This window comes from Calypte anna, chromosome 6 (genome assembly GCF_003957555.1).
Source record: "Calypte anna isolate BGI_N300 chromosome 6, bCalAnn1_v1.p, whole genome shotgun sequence".
Classification (NCBI taxonomy): domain Eukaryota; kingdom Metazoa; phylum Chordata; class Aves; order Apodiformes; family Trochilidae; genus Calypte; species Calypte anna.
The window spans coordinates 5,745,932-5,769,671 of NC_044252.1; the positions used below are offsets into that span (position 1 = coordinate 5,745,932).

General features: G+C 39.4%; 1 protein-coding gene across 1 annotated transcript in view; it reads left to right on the forward strand.

Annotated features, from left to right (window-relative positions):
• The first annotated feature begins 18,264 nt into the window (after positions 1-18,264).
• Positions 18,265-23,740, forward strand: part of SH2D4B (SH2 domain containing 4B) — a 54,815-nt gene continuing 49,339 nt past the window's right edge. The window contains exon 1 of the mRNA XM_030453476.1: positions 18,265-18,448. Coding sequence (XP_030309336.1) covers positions 18,265-18,448 — 184 coding nt within the window. The remainder of the gene's footprint in view (positions 18,449-23,740) is intronic.

Genomic DNA, 23,740 nt, shown 5'->3' on the forward strand with positions numbered 1-23,740 from the left:
GTGCTACCTGTGCTGTATGAATAGGCTTGAGATCTTCTGAGCAAGTGGGTTGGCATTGACTGGATACTGAAGGGGGAAAATGCACCCTGAGTTCTGCAGAGGACCTGCTTGCTTCCAGGACCTCCCAGTAGCTGCTCCCTGCTGCCAGTGTTTAGTAAGAGAGTGATGATAGCAAACAGAACAGTTTGAAAGGGAGCAGGCTTATGCAGGCTGACATCTTGAGAAAGCCCTGGTTGTATTAATGAAATGAATTCAATAAAGCAGTCAGCATCCCTTCAGTCATGTGTTCAGAAATGTAATCATTAGAAATTATCTAGGTCAGTTCTGATTATCAAAACTTTCATCAAACTGGGAGGGGATTTGGAGAAAAGGGAAAAAAGGAAAGATTTAATAAAAGAGAGGAAGAAAGTGGCTGTGAACAAGTGGTAACATTCCTTAGCTTTTGTAAGCTTGTGCATTTTGGTCTCAGTCCTGTGTGACTAGATTTCTTCCTACTGCCTACTTTTTGTGCACATCTAAGTTAAGGAATAATAAAATCCCTTTGGTGGGTTTTTGGGTACTAGATGTTTGATATTAGAATAGTGAAAAGATAGCTTAGCTCATTCCAAGTGTCACTGTGTTTTATTCACTTAGTTTAGCTTTTTAAATGAAGGTGAGGGGAATCCCAAAGCACAGGAACGATGGTTTTAGGTGAATCAAAATAAAAGTTACTTGGATTGTCACAGGGGAAAAAAGTGCTTTTTTTTTTCAGATTGTTAGTGAACTTGTGATGCCTACAAGTGTTCAGAAACAAAGGAAAGATGGAGCCACAGTAATGCTACTGGGTGTGAGCCTTCAATAACTGTTGTTCCTCAAGTGCAAGACCTTTGCTTCAGAAGGAACATCTAGCTGAAATGAGGCTGAAAGAATCATAGAATAGTTAGGGTTAGAAAGGACTTTCAAGGTGTGTGCTCAGTAAGTCTGGTTTAGCCAGAAGCAATACCAAGCTACCTGTCCATCTACATTTTGTGTCCAGCTCTCTGACTGTTAAAAGTGTTAAATTTTGACCTGCAAGCTTACTAGTGTCCCAAAACTACTGAGATGTTTAACTTCACTTGAATAATCATTTAAGTGACTAGGATGGTAATTACTCTAAATGGCTGCTCAGTTGTCACACTCCACTTAGAGACAGATTATTTCACCTTCAAACATGGTGAGTAATACTCAGATTAGCTCCACTGATGTCATGAGGTCTAATTGTGGAGTAAGTTACTGTCATGTGAGGGAAGAGCAGAAGGCTGAACCCTTTGATCCAGTTACCTGCTACCTTTGATCTGGAGAGTGATGGAAATAAAAATCTCAAAGGTGTATTTAAATCCAGTTTGAATGCCCTTCCTTTCACGTGGAAGGGCTTATGATCCAGAGTTACCTGGGCTGAGAGATGGGTGGTAAAGAAGCATATTCAAAGTCTGGACCACTTAAATGCAGCTCCAATCTTTTTGGTAGCACTTGATAAAGTGGAATAAGTATGCAGAGACATGTGTGAGCAGCTGTACTCTCATGTACATTGTACTGTCAGTTGAAAAGGATGAATTCTGGATCCTTTCAAAGTACTGAAATTCATAAGAACTCATAGTTTTCCAGTGCTTTAAATTCATATTTCATTGCCATTCTCATAACTTGCTGGTGTTCTTCAAGAAAACCTTAATTTCTGTGTGACTAAATGTTAAATATGGTTTGAAACAGGACACACAAGAATTTCAGGTTACCTATAGCACTGCAGTTACCATAAACCTAGACTTCTACATTAAATGATCCTAGATTAGATTTTAATTTGTATCACATACGTTTGCAGTTCCTATATGAGACAAAATTAATCACACTAGAGATCATATCTATCTATAGTTAACAAGAGCTTTACTTACCCATAAAAGCTGGAGCTCTCCAGAATGGGGACAATAAAGAATAGCTGATCTGTTCTGTGAGCCTTTGTCCTTTACAGCCAGCAAGCTGTGAATAAAGGAGGATGTTTTATGGTTTCAAACTGATGAGCAGCTGCACAGCACGCTGGTTCTTTTCTCCTTCTGTCTTTTTTCTCTGACCCTGCTCTTCAAATGCATCTAATACTCCATAATTACTTAATCCTCCACGGCTGCTTGTGTTTCCAGTTCTTAGATGTCATTAACAGAAATGGAAACACAGTAATTATCACACTAGGAGAGAACCTTTCAGATATTCAAAATAATTTATATTGAACATTCCTCTGCTGCCATTCAGAAGAGTGATTATTGAATCTAGGAAGGACAGATTTAGAAGACAGACCAGATCCCTCACTGGCATCTAGATACACCAACCAGGCAAAGAAGTTACATCTAAAAGGCAGCCAAACACAGTCAATACCTGAACCTTACCTGGTGGCTGCTTGAGAAAGCCTGACTCAAACTCATTCTGCTTCACACTCAGCTTTCAAGTTTGTGTGGCTGAAACATATGGGAGTGTTGTTTTCTCCTCCATAAAGATAACATCAGAGCTGTCATCTCTGAGTTACTATTTTTAATCTAGATTTTTTTTTTAAATTTTCTCTCTTTTAATTGCTGTTTAAAAAACATGCTGTCTTTCATGCAATAGCTTCAAAAAGGTTTGGGTTTTTTTTGTTTGTTTTTTTTTCCTGTTGCCCTTTCCAACCCACTGTATTGGAGAGCTGGACCTCTAACAAGTAAGAGCCAGTTATAGGATTGCTTATGAAGCAGGTGCTGTGTGTTCTTTGGGATGTATTGCAGCCCTTTAGTGTTGCTGCAGCATGAGTTAAGGAAACCCTGCCTGCCAGTTCATACTATTTAAAGATTGAGCTTTCCAGAGTGTTGCTGTGTGGCACAGTGTTGGTGGGAGTAGCAGTGGGCTCCAACTCTGGAGCCTTCTAAAACTTCTCTGCACTGTGGAGCTATAATTGCTGTGGTGATTATAATGCTGGAGGGAGCTTAAATTTCTGACTCGTAGAGATAAAACGTGATCTGATAATGAGTTTGGAGCCTGAGGATCCTATTAAGGAGGTTGGGATATTTTACTGACTCTTGCTAGATAATTAAAAAGCTGGTCCCTCTGGCTGAGCTTATAGAGAGGGAGGGCAAGCTGAATGCTTTCTGGAATTTTTTTTTTTTTTTTTCAGTTCTAATGGCATGTTCTGCCAAGTTGCAAATGAATTAGAAAATAGAAGTCCTAAAAGATTGCTCCATTGTATCTTATAATGGGGAAAATTGCTTATGCCTCCATCAATTGCTCTCATTGTCACATTCAGAAAAAAAATGTGTTCTACAGATACTGCAGAATTATAGCATGCATGTTTGAGTGTTCAAAAGGGGCTCAGACCAGCCACAGATTAAGCTGCATGTCACAAAATGGTGAGAGAATCCTGCCAGCTCAGGGCTTGCCAAAATGAATTGGTTCTTGACTTCTTTTGGGTGTCAAAGATGCTGCTGAATGAGATGAGAGTGCAGCCCAAGTCTCACGCAGGAATTCCCCTGTGCTGTCAGCATGGGCAGAGCTTGTGACACTTAGGAAATGCAATAGCATTTTGTGGGCAGATATGGCAAACTCAGAGGCCCCAAAAGAGGCTTAGTACAAAATACAGAGGGGATGAGTAGATGTTATTCCTGCACTATTAGGTGTGCCAGAAGCATTTGATCTCCACAGGGGCCAGTTCCACATATTTTTTTTTTAAATCCATGGGAATTTTTTCCCCAGGGTCACTGGAGCAGGCACATGGGCATGTAGAAAATTGTAATAATGAAAACAAAATTAACAGCTTTCCTTTGTAAGAGATTGAAGGAACAAAGCAAACAAAATGAGGTATACAGTAAATGGGTGAAGGCAAGTAAGGAATCACATCAGATGAATTCATCTTCACTTTCATTCATCATCTTGCTTCAGTGAATACTAATGGAAAAGCAGAGGTGGATAATGCTGCACAAAGCACTGACAAGAAGCCAGATACTGAAGTCCTGTGCCAAATGAGCTGTGGTTTTTATATGCAAACGAATCACTTAAAAGGATTATGGCAAAATAAGACAGTATGGGAATCCAAACTTGGAGAACAACACTGTCAATGCTAAATTCTCTTTCTGCTTGGATATAATTCTCTTTCTCTACAAACCTGCTGTAAGAGGTACTGCAGGCAGTTCTTACCAACATCAGCTGCTGATGGTGCCAAGTGCTGTGCAAATGCAGAGTCAGAAATTTCTGCTCTGGGAAAATTTACAACCAAGCTGAAAAACCAGAAGGTACCAGTAACCTGGTGGGGGGTCAGTGGGAAGTGGTGGTGAGAGGACCCAGAGAAGTTCCTTGGGTGCGGAAGGCCCAAGCTCTGCTCTGGTGAAGCATTAGCTTGGTCCTGCTGAAAGGGACAATGTGCTCAGGTCTGAGACTGACCTTGTGCCTGCACAACTTCTGAAATGAAGGTTTGTCACTTGGCACTCTGCCAAGGGGAACTGGGGTGTTTATGCCTCCTTCTAGGCACATTCCAAAGCTGGCAGACATGGAGAAACTATTTTCTGTGCAGATGCCAACGAGAGAGCTTTCAGCAAAAGAAATTATCTAGAAAATGGAGGAGAGTTTCTTTCTTAGCTGCTGGATTGCTTTAATCTAATATTTTGCTTTGTGATGTATCTCTCATCTGAAGGTTTAATCTACTGCTTTATTTTTTTACAAGTTGGAAATGTGATTTTTTATTTTTTTTTTTAAATCACATCTCCAAATAAACTGGCCTCTTTTCAGAAAAAAATAGGACAGTGGATATCTCTGTTGATCTGAGCAATTAAGTACCACAAAAATACTTTAGGGGAAAGGACTTCACACTAGGAAACATTCAGTACTTTCTTCTAGGGTGTCATTTTAATTCTCTGTCTTTAAATGCTGGTTGAAAGGATATTCTAGTTTGGTTCGTGGCTCTGGTGGATGCTGTTATTTTAGGAAAATCAGATGATTTTTTAGAAAAGGAACTATCATCAGCTTCCTTGCTCAGCATGAAATTTTTGTAACTTTGATGAAAATAAACCTAACAGAACAGAAGGGAAAGCAGAGGAGCTGGAGGAGTGGGTGAGAATGTCAGAGGGTAGTGCTAGGCCCTGTGGTCGTGCTTCAGCAAACTTTTTTGGAGAAAGAATTGGACACAAGCTGATATACAACATCTCATCAAGATCCCCAGTGTGTCCTGTTCTTCTCAGAGGGACATCCACACAGGCAAGGAGTGGTGCACAACATCCCTGTGGGCCTGTAGGTCTTGTAGGTGATGTGGAAGATTTATTACTCTGCAATTAAGATTACTCTGATGGGGGAGTCTATATGAGCAAATACCATTGCTGGTCTTAGAGGTGCACTTTGTGTCATGAAAATTAATATTCTTAATAATAAGATTAAATAATAATAACAAAAAACCACAGTTACCACACATCTGTCCAAGATTTCCTGGAAAGCAGTTCACATCTCTGCTGTGTCCTGGAGTTCCTGCATGTTCTCCTGGGCACTTTGGAAGTGAACTGAGTGTGTTTGTCTTGCATTTCTTGATGTTTTACAGGTCTAACTCCAGTATCTGGAGCCCTCTGGTTGTAAAGTACCTGCTGGAGACCAAACACTGCTCCTTAAATACACTCAAATTGGGAGTTCTGGTTATTTGGTCAGGGTTCTATTGACATGTGCCTAAGGGTCATGTTCTCAAATTAAATACAGTATTTCTTATGGCTAAAAGGACTTCTCAGTGAGAGTATGGATTGCTGCAGTCACCCCTACTTCTTTTTATGCAGTCATTACCAATATGACCTGAATGAATTGAAATCTGTGATATGGGAGACCAGAATGAAACTCCCCCTTTTCTTAAAGGCAGTTGAAAAATACCAGTCATATCCATCCTGATTTGTAGAAGATACTTCTGGATGGCAGGACATGGCTAACAGGAATAGATGTGAGAGTTTGTGATCCAGGCTGCATTTAAGTGAAGATTGAGGTTGGTGGTAAAGATGTAATGCTCTAGTTTCTTTTTGAGTCACTTTTTTAAGGCTCACATACTCATGTTTCTCAGAATTGTCAAAACATGATTTGTAGCTATGTTTGGTGCTGCAGCAGTGTCAGTGAAGAAATTCAGATTAGCTCCAACTCACAAGCACTCTGTGCTAGAGAGTAGCTCTAGCCCACCCATACTGGATTTGGATCTATTTTCCTTCCCTACCATAACATTTTAAGGAGTGGGGTTGGAACAGAATGGTTGCTGGGGTTTCAATCCAGGAGGTTGTTCACACTTCTGAGTTTTACTTCTGAAAAAAAACCCCAAACCTGAGTTTTGTCCTTCTGTTATAGTGGACCAGCACAAGCCCTTCCTGTGATTATTTTTTTTATTGTATATGTTTGTTTTATTATTGTATATGTTTATTTTATTATTGTATTTGTTTATTTGGAAACCTGGTGTGTTGTTTATGGGCCAGCAGTGGAAGTCCTCAGGCTGCTTTGAAGGCTCTTGTGTAGACTTGCAGACATGGGGCTGGTTCAGACCTGCTGGGTGAAAAGATGAATTTCTTTGCAGTTTCTAGCTAAAGGGGTTAGCAGGGTTAATACTTTTTCTTCTCCCTGGAATACTGAGGTCTTACTAATTAGGCAGCAAATAAACTGACTTCTAGTGAATTAGAGATCTGTGAATTAAGGTAGTAAAACCCATTCAATCTTAATGTGCATGCTCCTGAACTCTGCTCCGTGGGGCAAGAACCCCCTGGATCTGTGTAACCACAGAACAAGTATAATTACCAACTACAACTCCTAAGTACAACTTTCTTTACCTAGGAATCCTTTGTTATCATGAACACAGGTCTGATTTCCATTCCTTGATTATCTGACTGTAATGTACATCATAGATGAAATCCTAGTTGTCACTGGTTGACTGTGAGAGTTTCTTCATATAAAAAAGGAAAGAAGAAATAAAAAAGAAGAAAAAAGATAAAAGAAAAAAAAAAAAGAGAGAGAGAGAGAGAAAAGGGATAATAACTTTTCTATAGGTTCTCAGGCTTTGTTAAGGCTGGGAGACATCATGTCCTTCCATATAACTAACTCCCTTTTAAATCTTGTCCCTCAGGACTTTGGTCAAGAAACTTAATTTAATGAACTTTCTAATTCCATTTCACGGATGAGGGAATGGTTAAAAGAATCTAAGTGATGATCTGGAGGGCAACTGAGCAAACCCCTTGTTTAGGAGAACTGCTGTGCCACTCGGCATTTGCAAAATATTCTATGTTTTGTGTGTACCAGACAGATTTTAAATTACCTATAGATTTTTCATTCTTCCCATCTGGTTCAGTAAAAAGATCATTTACCTTGTAACATGTTACAGTAGCAGCTGGCTATACATTGCCAGCTTACTTTCAGAAAAGCTTTTTAAGGTTCTGACATTTCATTTTTTTCTACATTGAGAACATTTTGGCTTCATTTTGATGTTTCCACGACCAGAGCTGTACTGGGGTATCATCTCTGGAACCAAAACCTTGAGATTTCAACTAGAAGACAGTGCATGCACATCCATCTAGGCTGGTAAAGCTGTTTTGGGGAGTGGGCAAATGTACCCCTCTGTTCTGCCTGCTGTCTGCTGAGAGTAGGTTTTAAATGAGAATTGGTCCCAGTACCTCAAATACCTCAATACTGGGGCCAGTGCAATGGGAATGTCTCACTTTCTTTTTTAAACATAATCCCCAACCACCCTTTCTTAATGACATATTTACTGATAAGTCTCTCAAAAGTTTAGGCTTTCACTAGCTCCTTTTTGTCAAAACCGTTCTGATAATCTCTAATTATTTCCATCCATGTGTAACAGCATATACTGCACAAAAGGAAAACCAGATCCTGCTTTCTACACTTTTTGTTTGCTCAAGGAAAAGTTTTAAAAACAGGAATTAGAGTAATTTGCTTGTACTTATCTCTGTCAGGCTCATAGAACTCCTATATTTGACTCCAGAATTCAACACTCTTACAACTAATACTTGTGAAATATTAAATATCTTCTATGCCACTTTTTAATTACCCATTTTTATGTAATTCCTGCTGCTCTTTCTTTTCAGTTTAGAATGGATGTCAGAGGAAACTCTTCATCACTGAGATTAATTTTTTTTTGTGTCAATTATTTTCTTACATCCTCTGATTATTTGATGGTTTGCTTCCTATAATTTTCATTAATAGCTGGGTTGGCTTTTAAAATCAGTTCTCCATCACTTGCACAAGCTGAGGCTCAGGAGAAAAATTTAAAGCCCAGTGGATAAATTCTGCCTTGAGGTGCTCTATTCCCAGCTGTTTGCCTCATGAGATCAAGGGAATGAAGCAGGTGGGTCCTACAGCTCAGCTAAATGCAAACTGACCAGAGGCCTTGCTTAGGGATGTTGGAGGATCATTCCAGTTGACCCTGGGAGGTATTATAAAATTACTTGGAAACTAAAATTTTGCATTGTCGATCACATATTATTTTAAAAAAAGAAAAGATGTGAAATGATTGAGGCTACCTGAACCTCTAACTTTGTCAGGCATAGAAGAAACTATAAGATGTATTGTAAATCCACAAATAAGATAAGCTACTGATACACGTGGTGAACTTAGAAGTCAGAGGGAGGATGTGTGGCCCCATTTATGATGCTCAGAACTGTTGTATTCTTTTGAGGTTGTTGTGTATTTTCTTGGTCTCATTCTACTTCAGTGATAACATATCCTTAGACATAAAAAATCTTAGTGTTATGGTTTTTTTGTTAAGAGCAGAGTTGCATGTGTAATCAGCAGTAGAAACCTAAAATGCAGAACCTTAAAAGAAAGTAGAAAATGAACAAAAAGCCTGAAGAACTGCACTGCATGGCACTGTTGGAAATGAATGAGGGGGTGACACTCATGACTGAGGTTATGACAAGAGAAGAGAGAATGAGCAACAGAGCTTTTCTTGCTTCATAAGCCCACCAGAAGGCATTGATGGGGGCACATCCCTATTGTGAAACTTGGACCTGTCCTGATTTTGCAGCTGGCTTTGAAGAGTGCATTTTCTGTCAGGTGAATTGAATGCAGACATGAATGCTCAAGCTGCTAAGGCTTGTATTGTGAAATGTGAAAATGAGTCAGCAGGCTTAATCCAGGTTTTGTGATTTGAAATTGTGAAGATGATTAGAGTGAGAAAAACCCAAACCAAGTAAGTCTCAACAGTGTCCTTTGCTGTTCTTTGTCCCATAGTATGTGACAGGAGTGGGGAAGGTCTTAAAAACGCTATGTAATAAAAGGAAAGGATTTTCAGAATACTTAGCTTCTGCTTTTTAAACCTTATGAGCAGCACCTCAGTCTCAAGACAGAGAAAATGCTGAATATGATCTCCAGCAGGAAGTCTTGTGGCAAAGGTTTTGCTGCAAGTGAAGCTGAGAATTACAGGGTTTTAAAGAACAATGTGATTCCAAAAGTGTTTGTGGATTTTACTACCTGACCCTTGAAAACAAGGACAAGTCTTGCTTCTAATGTTGAGTGAAATATTAAACCAAAACAAACCCACAAAGAAACCCCCGAACAACACAAAAAAACAACAACAAAATATCAAAACAAAGAAACCCCACAAAACAAACAAACAAAACCACTAGACAGAAAACTCAAAGCAGAAATACTCAGATGTTTGTTGATGCAGTTCAGAGTCCCACAGTCAAGAGAAATCTTACATAGTGTGTGTGCAGAATATGCTCTGCTTTTTGTAAATCTGTAGGAATTTATGGCAGACAAAGATGACAAGAAGTGGCTTACATGGGCAAAGTGCTATGCCCTGAAAGAAAATCACTTGCATGATGCCACTAAAACAAGATATTTTGTATATGAAGCTGATGAGTCGTTTAAATGATAAGAATTTTTCCTATCGATGGCTTTCAATTACACAGGTAATCAATTTAGCTGCCATAATGCATTGGCTAATATAATGTGAAGCTAATATGATGTGACTGCATTATGTATAATGCAGCTAAATTGTACCAGGGAGTATATTAAAGAAAATTAGCTCTCACATGATTTATTTTGATACACTTATGGTTAGATGGAAAAAGGTGAACTTACTGAGCATCACCATGAGTTAATATGTATCTGAGAGAAGAACTCGCATAATTTAGAGCATGATATCTCTTGGGTAACTGATTGTAATGAATTTTATTGAAAATGTACCAAATGCTGGAATAATTTTGTGTAGCAATTAGGTCATGGAATCCAAAGGTCTCTCAGGCTTTGCAGGTACACCAAGCGGATAATTCATGTAGAGGAGGCTGTTGAATTCCTGCTTGAAGATAAGGATCCTGTCATTTTGGGGACAGTTGGGCGATGGAAAGGTGTGTGCTGAGGGGCAGGGGAAGAAGATCAGACTATACCAGTATTTTTTAGGTAGCTGGCTGTACTGGGAGCTTTGTCCCAGGTTAACGATTGTAAAGGTCAGATAGAGGTAAATCAATTAAAAGAAAAAGTGTGTAGAGTCTTAAAAAAAAGTTAGCACTAGAGCTGAGAGGCAGCCAGTTCTGCTTTGAGGAGTCATGTATGGCCTCCCTCAGCTATAGAGACTTCTGCTGAGAAGCAGATGGACTGAGGTATTTTGTACTTAAACAGCACAAAGCTGAACTGCAGCGTGAGCACCTGCTGCTCTTAGAACAGTGAGGTACAACATCAGGATCTGGCATGGGCAAGGAAGTGTAAATAGGAGAGCTGGGGCAGTTCAGGAAGCTGAACATGAGCCAGCAGTGTGCCCAGGTAGCCAAGAAGGCCAATGGCATCCTGGCCTGGACCAGGAACAGGGTGGCCAGCAGGTCCAGGGAAGGGATTCTGCCCCTGTACTCAGCTCTGGTGAGGCCACAGCTTGAGTCCTGTGTCCAGTTCTGGGCCCCTCAGCTCAGGAAGGAGATTGAGGTGCTGGAGCAGGTCCAGAGAAGAGCAAGGAGGCTGTGAAGGGATCCAGCACAAGTCCTGTGAGGAAGGGCTGAGGGAGCTGGGGGTGTTCAGTCTGGAGAAGAGGAGGCTCAGGGGAGACCTCATCACTCTCTACAACTCCCTGAAAGGAGGTTGGAGCCAGGGGGAAGTTGGGCTCTTCTCCCAGGTTAGACAAGAGGGCACTGTCTCAAGTTGTGCCAGGGGAGGTTTAGGTTGGATATTAGGAAAAAATTCTTTAGAGAGGGTGATCAGACATTGGAATGGGCTGCCCAGGGAGGTGGTGGATTCTCCATCCCTGGAGGTTTTTAAGAAGAGACTGGATGTGGCACTCAGTGCCATGGGCTGGTAACCACAGTGGTAGTGGATCAAGGGTTGGACTTGATGATCTCAGATGTCCTTTCCAACCCCAATGATTCTGTATGTCCTTTTGAACCAAGACATTCCTTGGAGACTGTTGTCAGTGGGTCCTTTATTTATATGTTTATTTTTTGTTAGGGCCGGACACCTAGTGAGCTGTAATTGCTTCCTAAGTAGGGTCTGCTTCTTGCCAGCCAGGTACACCCCATTGCAGCTGAGGGGCTGACCTGAAGAGCTTGATTACTGATTTGTAAACATGATACACACCAGCTGAATTAGACATTGCACTCTGAGTACCAAGACCTCCACGAGTTAACTGCAGTGTGTGTTTTGCCTTCTTTTTCTGGCTCTTGTCTGTCAACTGTTCCTCTACACTTACACTTACTATTCCTCAGCTTACAGGGCAGTAGTTGCTGCTTGCAAGCCCATGTACCATGTCTTCTCAGGTGAACTCTTTCAAGGAAGCTTGACTTTATTTTTTGGGTCGCTCTACTGGCTTTCACTCTGGATTATTTTAATGGTGGATGCTTCCTTCTGCAATAAAAAATTGCAATGGCACTTGCCAGCTGGTTGTATCTTGCTATTGGGAGTGTATTATTAGCAATAAACATCAAGTATGTAATGTTCTAGCTTGGGTTGCATCCATGTCTGTTACTATACAGGTATTAAAATAACTCTAAACTTAAAGTTGACAAACTTGTATTAACCTCAGACCTTTGTAATGTAGGTCAGAATTGCAAATGTCTACTATTAACTTGAAAAATTGGAGTGCTGCCCTTTCCACCCAGCTTCAGGTCTCTGATAAGTTGTGCTGAACTCTGAAGACATTACAGGCTCCAGTGAAATTATGTGTACAGCAGCAGCAGCACAGGACATGAAGGGACAGACCTGCAGTAGTCTGGCCGGGGAGCATTGCCATGCCACCAGGCACAAAGAATCACTGATGCAACTGCTTTTGAAGGGCAGGGAGTGCTACAAAGTGCAGAATTAACCTTGGAAAAGGGGAATAATGACAGATTGCTCTATTGTCTGTAGCCCTGGACTTCAAATGCTACCTTTGTCTGGGCTAGTGCCTTTTTTTTTTTCTTTCCCTCTGGTCACTGCTGTCTATTTTCTGTAGGGGGCTGAGAAGTAATGGATTTGAACTTTGAAAAAACAAAACAAAAAGCAACTGAACTATCTGATGAGATTCTTGCTGCTGTAAATCATCATTGCACCATTAAGTTCCCAAATTAGCATAACTTCACTTACAGCTATGTGACTGGTAGTAGACAGCTTTTCTGATTAATTGGTTTGTATTTCTGCTGCTTTTAATTTCTTAAATATGAGGTTTTTAATACATTTCATCCCTATTTTGCTGTGCAGACCCCAAGTTTTTTCTTAATTTTTAAAGTTCTGGCAGCTCTTTGTCAAAATACCTGCCTTGAACCAAACAAAGACAACAAACAGGGAAAGACAATCCATGCTCCAGAACACTTCTTCACAGTCTGATTTACTGATACAAGCTCCAGATGGAAAAGGAACATCCAGAAAAAACATACCCTAATTCTTGCCCTGTGTGATATTTAGTAATGGAATAGCAGCTTCAGGGAAATGATCATTCTGATCCAACTGCAGGCTGTAGGGTTGAGGAGCTCGTTTTAGCCCTTAGAGGGAGCCACAGACTTGGCTATGGAAACAGAGGAAGAACGGGAAGGTTTTGTTACAGCTGTGAAAGAGGAGGTGGGGAATGGAGGGGATGGTTCTCAATTGTTTCTGGGTTTTTTCTTGGATTTAATTGTCAGCAACGTGCTAATCAGACACTGGGCTGGTTTGTTGTGATGAGTGCCCTAATGTATTTGTTTTTCTAGTGACAGATTTGTAGGGTTTAGGCGGCCTTCAAACAAATGCTAATTTTACCTTTTCCCTTTCAAGTTGTCAGCTCCCTCCTGTACCATTCAGTTACATATTCCACTGTTCTCCTTTTGATGCTGACACAGCAGGACTTGAAAAATTCAAATACTCAACACTGCTCCCTCTTAGAAAGTGAAAAATATTTTTAAAAGTGCAAACCACAACAAATTGATTAGTGCTGTGGAGTTCACAGTCTGGAAAACATGATTGACATATTTTCTGTTTATTGGGGGTTTTTTTCTTGGCTATATCCCTTACTGTAAGGAGAGAGATGCCTTATCCTCCTCTCTTTCCCTGTAATATGTAGGTTATAGCAGAGAATTTTTATGTAAATGATATGGCTAAAGTAGGTTATATGGCTGAGCTGTAAAATCCAAATGAAAATGCTGCTCTGCTGGCTCAGCATTCATCTGCCAGTAGCTGCTCAGTTCAGGGAATGGAGGATACACATCCTCAGTGGAAAATAGATGAGGAGATTTACAAGCATTGGCCAATTAACCACTTATCCTTTTCTTAAAAATGGAATTAAAATGTTTTGCTCTGCCTTTTCCTCTCCCTACCACCCCTTTCCCCAGCAGATGAATTCTAGTGGCAGTGACTGAGGACAGCTTAGCCAGAAGTATGCTATACCACAGACAGGACAGAGTATGTCTACTCCTAGAAGATATCATTAAAAATTAAAGAAAACTCCAGACTTAAATTTTAAACAGCTCTGAGCTCCTTGCAGAGACTGATACTAAATAGAGCATCAAGCTGTGAGAGTTATTGTAAGGTAATGACTGTCAACAAAGACCAGCATTAATAGTAATCTTTTATTTTGTGTTTAGGCTGTTGAGCTGTAATGTATTTCTATAATGATTTTATAGTTTGGATTATTGAACTAGGGATAACCAAGAAGAAAGAGTAATGGAGAGGTCATTGTCCTACTGAACTATTCAAAATGCTTCCCAGAAGGCTGGGAAGATGATGAGTGGCCACAACCAGGAAGCAACCACCCCTGCTTCATATTTCTGTGCCCTTCTGAGTCAATAGTTCATTTGTATCTTTATCAGGTTTGGGAAAGAAAAGGAAGGGAGAATTTTTATTTTGTAATAGGAAGTTTTACTTTGTGTTTTGTCTGAGTTATCTCTGGTTCCTCAGCTTCTGTCTTTGGGCTGGATGGAACTGGAAAGCTCATCCATCAAAAATATGAGCTAATGAGATGCAGATTTTTAAAGTAGTTTTGGTGTTTCATCAAGGGTGCTTTTGGACTTTGGATCTTATAGATTTTCCAATTTTTTTTTAAAATCAGAAAAGTGCATGATAATTTCTTTGTAAAAACAGTCTACTTTTAAAGACTGCTAAAGGTCAGATGTGAGGAGGACTTAAGCATCTAAAATGATGCTTTCCACAGGAAGGCAAGCAGTGTAGAAAGATTTTTTTACACAAATATTGTTTTTAAAAACAAAGATTGCTTCATTCTGGATAAACAATCATAGCTTGTCAGGAAGGCTCTCACTTGTGGACCAACAGCTGAGGAAACTGGCTTCTGAAGAAGCCTCAGGAAGGAAGAAAAGGCAAGAAAACAAGTGGAGATGCTTGGAAATAAACTGGACTGGAAAAAAAAGAATGAGGGGGAGAATTTTCTGACAGTCCATCATTCCCATGGTGGTTATTTAAGGTTGGATTTGATCTTACAGATCTTTTCCAACCCGAATAATTCTGTTATTCTGTAAGAAGGGAGCAGATGACTACATGTTGTATAGTCAGTTTTTTTATTCCTTGCACTGTGTGTTTGAGCTCATTCTGCTTGTATCAGAAGGGTTATCTAATTCTTTTCTAGTAGGTTCTAAAGAGTATTTTTGCAGAGGTGAGAAATAAGATTCTGAAAGGATTTATATCAGAATATCAGATGCAGAAGAGATTGGAGGTACTGGCATAGTTGTTACTGGTTGCACTTCATTATCTGAGCTATTTATTGCTCCTTAACACTTCTAGTCTGGTGATGGTGGAAGATGGACCTGGTGTCAAACTCTTTCAATCCTACAAGGTGCAGAGCATAGATGGGTTGGGTGCTGCCAGCACCCGATGAAGGAGGTTTAGCTCCTGGTGAAGGCAAGAGGATAAGCCTAGGTTGGTCCTAATACCTCATTTGCCCCAATGTATTCAAAGCTTACTTCTGAGAACACCATCATCCCTCATTAGTCTTCTCAGAAGTGGAACAGCAGAGGGTTTCTCAGGCATGTCTAATATTTACTTATAATAATATTTTGCTTATATTTTACTTATAATAATATTTACTAATATTTACTAATATTTGCTGAGGTTTTCTATAACATTGGGATTTGCATCTAGGTAACCCTCTCTCTCCTTCCATTCAGTCCATTCATAAATTATCAAATCAGATGTTAATTAGCAAGGGAAAGGAGACACTTGATGAAAACACTTGATTCTTCCAATTGGTCCTCTTGGATTTTCTACTTTGATAAAATCCTCTTGGATTTTATAAGAAATAAGTCTTAAAGCAAACTGAGCTACCAGTGAGAGCAAAGGGAAAGAGCTGATGAAAAACTGCCACCCATGTGAGAGTTTGATGCTCTGAGGCAGTGTATTTTTATCTTGGACAAGAAATTAATGGCAGTCTTTATAATGCATTTTTCTACTTCTGTTGGATGTTGGCTTCTGTCAGAGAGACTATTTCTTTATCTTCCTTATTTCCCTTTTGCAATTTTTTTATTTTGGGGTTGCTACTATCCAAAGAAAAGCTATGACAGATAAAGTTAATCAGATCCCATTGCTGTGATTAGATGGTCACACATCCACTTGTGATTTTTTTTTTAAAGTTTTCCACACAGATTAAGTTCCCATCATCACTTGGTTACCATTCTCAAATCTTTTTAGTCAATAATCTTCAATAGGTTGTGAGTGAAGTATTTGTTTCTTCTCCTTGCTCTTACTAATTTGTTGTGTAATTGCTCTTAGAACATCACCAGTAGTTACCTAAAAATTTGTTTGTGTGCTGTCTGGTGTTTTGTATCTCCATCCAGAGCTACTTCTGCAGCTAAATGCAGTTCAGAAATGGTTGTTCTTATTGTGCTTAAATGCACATAATCCTTGATGTAGAGTTTGTTCTTTGCACTGTGGTAGTGTTTGTTCAGGATTTGATTTCTGTTCTGTGAAGTCAAGTAAAATAAAATAAGAAAGATGATAAATGGGTACAACAGCAAAACTGCTTGTCCTGAAGCCTTTGCAAAGGCAAATCTTTTTCATTTAGTGCCAAAATGTTGAGCCACATCTCTCATGTAATTGAATAAAAGAAGAGAAACAAAGGCCAACCCCTCCAGGCTCTCCCCTTCTATACCTGACCAAGTAAAATAGAAGAAAGAAGCAGTTACAAAGTCCCTCTTACCTTAGGTTTTTTCCCTGCCTAACTGTATTTTTAATAAAATGAAGGCATTTAATTTTAGGATGCAATATGTGTGCATAGGGGAGTTCTGAACTGCAGAGTAGCATCTATATAAACCACACTCTGTAAAGCCCAAACATGATGAGTTTGAAATTCTGTTTCAGGTGAAGGCATTATTCAAGAATAATCTTTGAAGTCATGCTTCTAGGTGATAGTCTTCTCTTGAAGTCTAGTTCAGATCAGATGTGTTGTCTGCCTAAATTAAGATGATAGTATTTTGCTTACCCCAAAAAATGTTACCTGAATGGATGCAGTAAGAGTGTATGTTTTTGAATTTGAGGATCATGGAAATCTTAAGAGCTTGACAGATACCTATCTATAAAGCAGGTTTCTTTAGAGGAAATGGACATCTGCTTTTGCTCTCCTGAAAATCTGTGTAAATATCATGCAGTGGGATGGGGCTCAGCCTAAAAATGTGCTCTGTGTTTTGTTATGACTCCAGGTGGGCCTCATCTTCTTTCTCTTCAGATGTCCCCACAAACATCTACCACCTCCCAGAAGAGCTGTGCCTCTGCCCCATGAAAGGTGGCTCCAGAATCTGGAGAGTTTGTTTTTTGGTGCATTGTGGTTTGGATTTGTTTCGTTTTGTTTTGGTGGTTTTTTTGTTTTGGTTTTGTTTTGGGTTTTTGTTTGGTTTGGTTTTGGGTTTAAACATAATTGAGTTGCTTCTTGTCCTGGTATTAAAATGAGTACTTTACTGATTTTGGTAAATAGTGAAAAGCCAGAATTTGCTGGAACATTGTAACTTTCTCCAGTCACAAGGCAGAAAGTGAATTAACAGCAGGTCTTGCATAGTCTGCAGTGAGCTGCTGAGAACTTATTCTGGTTTAATTAATATTAATTTACTATTTGTAAAGTGATAACAAGGTTCTTGTGGCTTTTGTTACATCTGCTTTTAATTTTAAAGGCATTTTAATCAGTTTGCTGTATGATGCTATTTGTCAACACCAGGTAAATAGGACCTCTACTATGACCTACCCTGTTGAGACTGGTTGCCAGGCTGGACTGGGAAATAATATGCAGACTTGTTTCCCCTCTCTTATCAGAAGAGATCAGTTCCCAAAGTGACATGGATAGTGTTGGTTTAGGTGATACCTTTAGCCATGACATCACTTTACACCCCAGGCAACACTTACACCCCTGGGAGTCTATTGCTCCTGAAGGGAAGCAGTTGAGTGGAAAGTCTGATGCTTTCTCTACCTTAAATTTCCTCCTGCCACAGCTGAAGGGTTCAATCAAGCATCCTCTATTTTCACTGGCTTGCAGTCAGGAGAACTGAAGTGATTTCTTTTATTTTTTTTTCTTTCTCCTGGCCTTTTAGGTTTTTTTTTCTCACCCTTGTTTGTTCCTCCCCCTTCCTTTCACTTGACACCTGTCCCTACCTTTGGAGGAAGAGATAAACAGACAACTCCATCCCTCTGAGAGACGAGGAGCAGAATATGATTTCATGAAGAGAGCCAGAGGAAGAATCAAACCTCTGCTGGGCAGGCAGGCGTGGGAGAGCTCCTTTGCTGCAGGTTGCTTTCTGGAGTGCTCTTGGTGGGGTTTTGTCACTGTAGTGAGTAAAATTGGCAGCAGGTTTATCTCCTTTTGGTGGTGGCTTGTTTTTTTTTTTTGTTTCATTTTGTTTTTTGGGGTTTTTTTGAGCCATGCTGCAGCAGATTTTGCGTGATATGTATATTGATCCTGAGCTCCTGGCAGAGCTGAACGAAGAGCAAAAGCAGATCTTATTCTACAAAATGAGAGAGGAGCAGCTGAGGCGCTGGAAGGAGAGGGAAGAAAAAGCACGAATGGAGGAGGCCGTGCTGAGAAAGACAGCGAGGTGCAAGCAGAGTAAGATTTGTGACCTCCTTATGTACTTATGAAAGTTGGGGATGATGGTGGGCATGCAGCTGGCTAGGGTGCAGCACGCATCTAAGAGATTACCAGGGTACCAGCTGTCCCCCTGGGCAAAAAGCCAGTCTGGGATGACAAAAGTACCATGTTCCTGCTCATTGTCTCTCAAGGCTGGTTTTTTTCTCCAGGCTAAATACTTCAGTGTGGGAGTAAAGGGAATAATTTTCAAGTGCCTCTTTCAGTCAGGAGTTACTGCTCCTGTTCTCTCAGTGGTAATAGGTGTAGCATGACCAAGCATCACCTCCATTCCTAAGGCTTTTTTCTACACTTACAATCTCCACTCTTGCCCCTCAATCAGGCAAAAGACAGTCTTGGCTGTACTGTTGAGGTTTCTTGACTTGGTATTAAAACAGGAGATAAGTTCATTAATTTGAGCTTTTTATGAAGAGCCGGTGGTGAATAAGATGTGATGTCAGAACAGCCATACTTCCTGAGGCTAAATTTCCAACTGTATTAGTAAAAACTCAAGAAAAAGTAAAGCCTTAAGAAATAATAGCATGTAAACAAAAAAGCAAACAACTGAACGAAAAAGCAACCCAAAACCCAAACCAAAACCCATAAAACAACAAACAGAACAGAAGAATGACAGGAATGTTTGTTCCTGTAGGAGGCAGGTAAACTATGGAGCTCCTTCCACAGGCTCTTAAAGGTGCTAAATGTGTGTGGTGACTTAAAAAGCAAATAAGCAAAGTCATGGAAGAAAATGTCAAACAGAACGTCTCCAAATGTCATTTCCAAGTGTCTGGTCTTAGGTGCAAGGGATTTGGAATAGACAGAAATACTTATTTACTTGCTCTCTTCTCTGAACAAGTGGCTTCCAACTCTTCCCTGGTTCACAAGATGAAGCTGTTAGTCTGATGCAAGATAGAAAACATTTTCATCTTGAAAATGTAGTTGCAAAGATTTCTTGCTCAGCTAGGAAATGTCACAGAGATGTGTTGGATGCTTTTCTCCCTGTGAAATGCCAAAGATCTTACCCTATCTTTTGAATCTATTGAAACTGGAAGATTCATGATTTCTAATAGTTTTGGGTAGCCGATTTTCAGAAAGTGCTGTAATAGCTACGTGACTCCTTGACTCAGTGTTTTAAAGTGTTGCTCATCTTTACACATACATGGTAGAAATCTTTGCTTGGAGCACTTCAATACAGATTATTGGATTCAGCTGTCTGGCTTCTTAAAATGTCTAGAGCCTCTGGACCCTACAAAGTACCCATTAGATGGTTAACAATTCAGTGATTGAAAGATGTTTCAGAGCAAAACTAGTTTCTAAGAGTCACTTGAAGCAAAGGCCTTTATGAAATTGCTCTAGAATAAATTGCAATTGTAGTCTTGAAATAAAAGGGGAATGTTCAGAACACCCTAATCAGCCATAACAGGAGTCTGGGATGTCCCCTCACAGATGGCAAGGTGGACACTGGAAAACCTCATTCTGTTTAATTCCTATTTTCTTCATCTTAATATTCTTACTGTTAATGGTGCTCTCCTAAGAGGGCTGGTGTCAAAACACAGCACTTGTCTTACACATCACAAAAACTTTGGCATTTTGATTGATGGGTAGCTGAGAAAAAAATCAAAAATGCAGTTCAGTTCCACATACCAAAACATCATATCAGGGAGAGAGTCTGTATTACCCTCATTCTTTGAAGAAAACACATGCAGAAAAATCTAACTGCAAAAATATTTATGTGATGATTTGTCACAGTGTTGACACCTGAATTTCCATATATAAATTATACATTAAACCTGTTCAGCTTTCTACTACAGGAGATCATTTTCTGGGTAATTAATTTTCAGATTTATAAAGAGTAAGAGAATGAAGAACAGTGCAATAACCCATAGATTATATTTGCTCTGAGCAAAGTATTCACAAATACACAGGGAGTTAAATTTCCCAGTAGCTCATTTCCATTTTGCCTTCTTAAATTGCCAATTTAAAGTATTGCTCAGGCTTGACTTTTGCCCACTGTTAGAAATTTTCTACTTCCTTCAGAACTGTACTAAAGAAATGATCATACCATTTTTTATAGGAAAAAACAACGTTGGACTTTGCAAGTCAAGCATTTGGTTCCTCTTAGAAAATATTTTGCCTTCTATGAACTGATGCAGGACCAGACTTGCAAAAGAAAACTTCTATAGTTCAGGCAAGGCTGTTGTTAGTTGTACAACTACTTGTAACTGATATCCACTGTATCATAAGTTCCAGAATATGTTAGCAAATTATTTTATAGTGGAGCTAGTTTCTTGGGTATGGGGTTGTTTGGTTTTATTCCTTTTTTACAAAGGAAAAAATCAACCTGAAATTATGGGTGTAAGATAGGAATTACTGTGCAATATATTTGCCTTTATGACACAAAGAATCAGAGATGACTGCAATAATCCTCTCCTGTCTTTAAATATGTGATTTTTTTTTCCCTAAAAAGCATTTGGCAGCAATATTTTTTAGAACTTGAAGCTGAATAGTTTTCAGTTTCCATTGATGGATAAGTGAGTTTTTAAACATTCTCCCCTGCTATGCAGTGTAGAATGTGGAATATTTTTATTCCTGTTAAAAATTAGTGGCTATCAGGAAATTGTGAGCTACCATAGTAACGTTTTTTATTTCTTTGAAACTGAGGGATTTGAACAGCTTCACCTGGAAGGTTTTGGTTTTGACTCTCTACAGCATGACACAGCTTTTCTGTTTGTGCTGTTTTGCTGTAGCCAAGAGTTATGCTTTATAGAGATGTGTAGCTTGACAAGTGGTATAAAACCCAGATGAGACTCTAATGTTGTTCCAAATCTCTGAAATTTTCCACCTGACAGAAGAAACATGTATTTTGCTTGTAATCTGACATAACGTGTGTATAAAATCTTTTCCTCATAGTTTGAAAACTTTGCCCCACATCTTTAGGATGGGTTGGGGTAAGATAGAACAAAAGGAATTAATGACAGTGGGCACTTCTCTGATGAAAAATGTTCCAACAAGTGTTTAGGCTTCGTCTGGAGTCCCATATCCCAATCAGTACAACTCACCATCAGTTCAAAATACAGGTGAGCCCAGCAGAATAGCAAAAGAGGTGGAGATTCTGAAGCAGAGCAGTGGTTATGAATCCAATTTTGATTTTCTACAGCAACCTGGGGATGAAGGGTTCTTGTGCAAGGTTTAGATGTGGGGGCTTACAGGAAGCCCAAATTCAGAGCTGGGAAGGAAAAAACGTGGTGTATGTAGGTCAGATTGGCATTCTCCTAGAGTTAAAATCATCAGCAGGTTCAGAGAATTCTTGTCAGCATAATTAATAACAATAATAAGAATTTTTTTGAAAGTAACTAGACAAGTCTCCAAATCTACAGTGATTTTTAGAGAAACACCACTGAATGCAGATTGACCATAAATACCCTATTCAGTACTATGCAATTTGCTGCTTAGGAAACAAAAAAAAAGTGCAAACTATAAATTAATGTGTAAGTTGTCAAGACTGCTTTGCAAGACAAATGGTGCAACAGTCTATGGATAATTAATCTCATTCTTGATTTCTAAAGAAAATAATATTACCTCCAGTAAATGATACATTGTGCCTACTTTTCCATTTGGATTGTTTGGTTTCTTGTGTCTCAAGAAAAGGTTAAAAATGAAATTTGTATGGGTATGAGTTGATGTTAAAGAAATTATTTCACTTCAGGGGTGGATAAAATGCTTTCAGATTATCCAGCAGTTTAAGTATTCTTCCTCTTTTCAAAACACAGATCGATGTCTAAAAGGGAATAATATATAACCATCACTTCAGAATGAAATATTCCCCATATTCTTGCTGTTTGTACCTCACCTAAAAATTCTATCTAGTAGAATTCAAGCATCATTTGGGTCCTCCCAAAACTGCAGCTGTTTTGTGAATTTATTCAAGGAGAAAAAAGTATTTTGTAGCTTTAATGAAATAATGACTGCTGGATTGTACTGAAATAGCTTCACACGTGAGCTGAATTCTTGGAGGTCTGTCTGTGGTTCCTTTACAAATTACTCCTAGGCAGGTCTTTAAGGAACATATTTTCCTTGTAATAAAACAGGTTGTCTTTTCTCCCTACGCTAAACTCACTAAGAGAAGCCTCCTCAAAATTTCAAGATCCTTTTGGGATTTTCTGAGAGCTGACTGACAGGCAGCTTTGCCATTTGCAAAGAAACATTTATTTGATTAGGCAGAAGCCCTTTAACTGGGATGGCTGAATTGGGAGTAAGCAAAGGACCCTGCCAATTTGGATTTTGACTCTGATGCAGTATCCAGAGCTGTCAGCATACACAAAATGAGAACTCAAAAAACCACTGAGCATTAGGGAGCTGAAGGAAAGCCATGTGGGAGTGAAGACTGGACTTATTCTGACATTTATTCATTTTGAGCAGCAGCTTATGAAGTTCATAGAGGAGCTATTTGTAAACACTCTTGTTTACCTGTCCTTAGCAAAGGTAGCTGGAAGAAAATTGGGTAGGCTTAGAAACTTAGGTAAGGCTAGAAAATAATTTCCTCATTTAAATGGCACTTGTGTTAGAAAAAACATAAGAGAATAAATGAACCTGTTTGGAGGGAAACATCTGAAATATAAAAGTGGATGGCTGGAGGATACATCAGTGTCAGATGTGAAGGCCACTGAGTGGGTGTGGGTGTCAGTGTGTGCATCAGGGTGTATGTGCACTGACATTTCCTCTGTTTCTGCAATCAGAAATATATTCCTCATTTATACTAAGGCTCCTACAGACTTAAAAATGCTTAGCTACATCTTCTACAGAGATGTGCTCCTGGCAGTGTTTGTTGTCTCTTCTCTGTATCGTTGGATATGAGTGTGAGCAGAGACATCAAAACTGAGTATTTCTGAAATTTCTGTCTGCGTGTGAAGTCTTGAATTCTGTAGATCCCTGTCTTTTGTTTCCAGTTCAGATACCACTGAAAAAACAACAGAACATTATGAAGATTGTTCGAATTATTTTTATTTGTTGTCATTGGAAAATTTTAATGTAACATTCACAAGATGTGTAGCAGCTTGGGGTATAACCCAGTTTGTCCTGTACACCTTGGGGCCAGAACTCAGCTGCTCAGAGCTCATCCTCAGTGTGGCTGTGTACTGAGGGATGGTTAAACAGAGGTTTCTCAACTCTCTGTTCACATCTCCAAACCTAGGGCTAGAAGGAGACCCCCAGCTTCCATATGACCTAAATACATATAACAGATGGAACAAATCCAGAGGGAATTCTCTGCCCTCC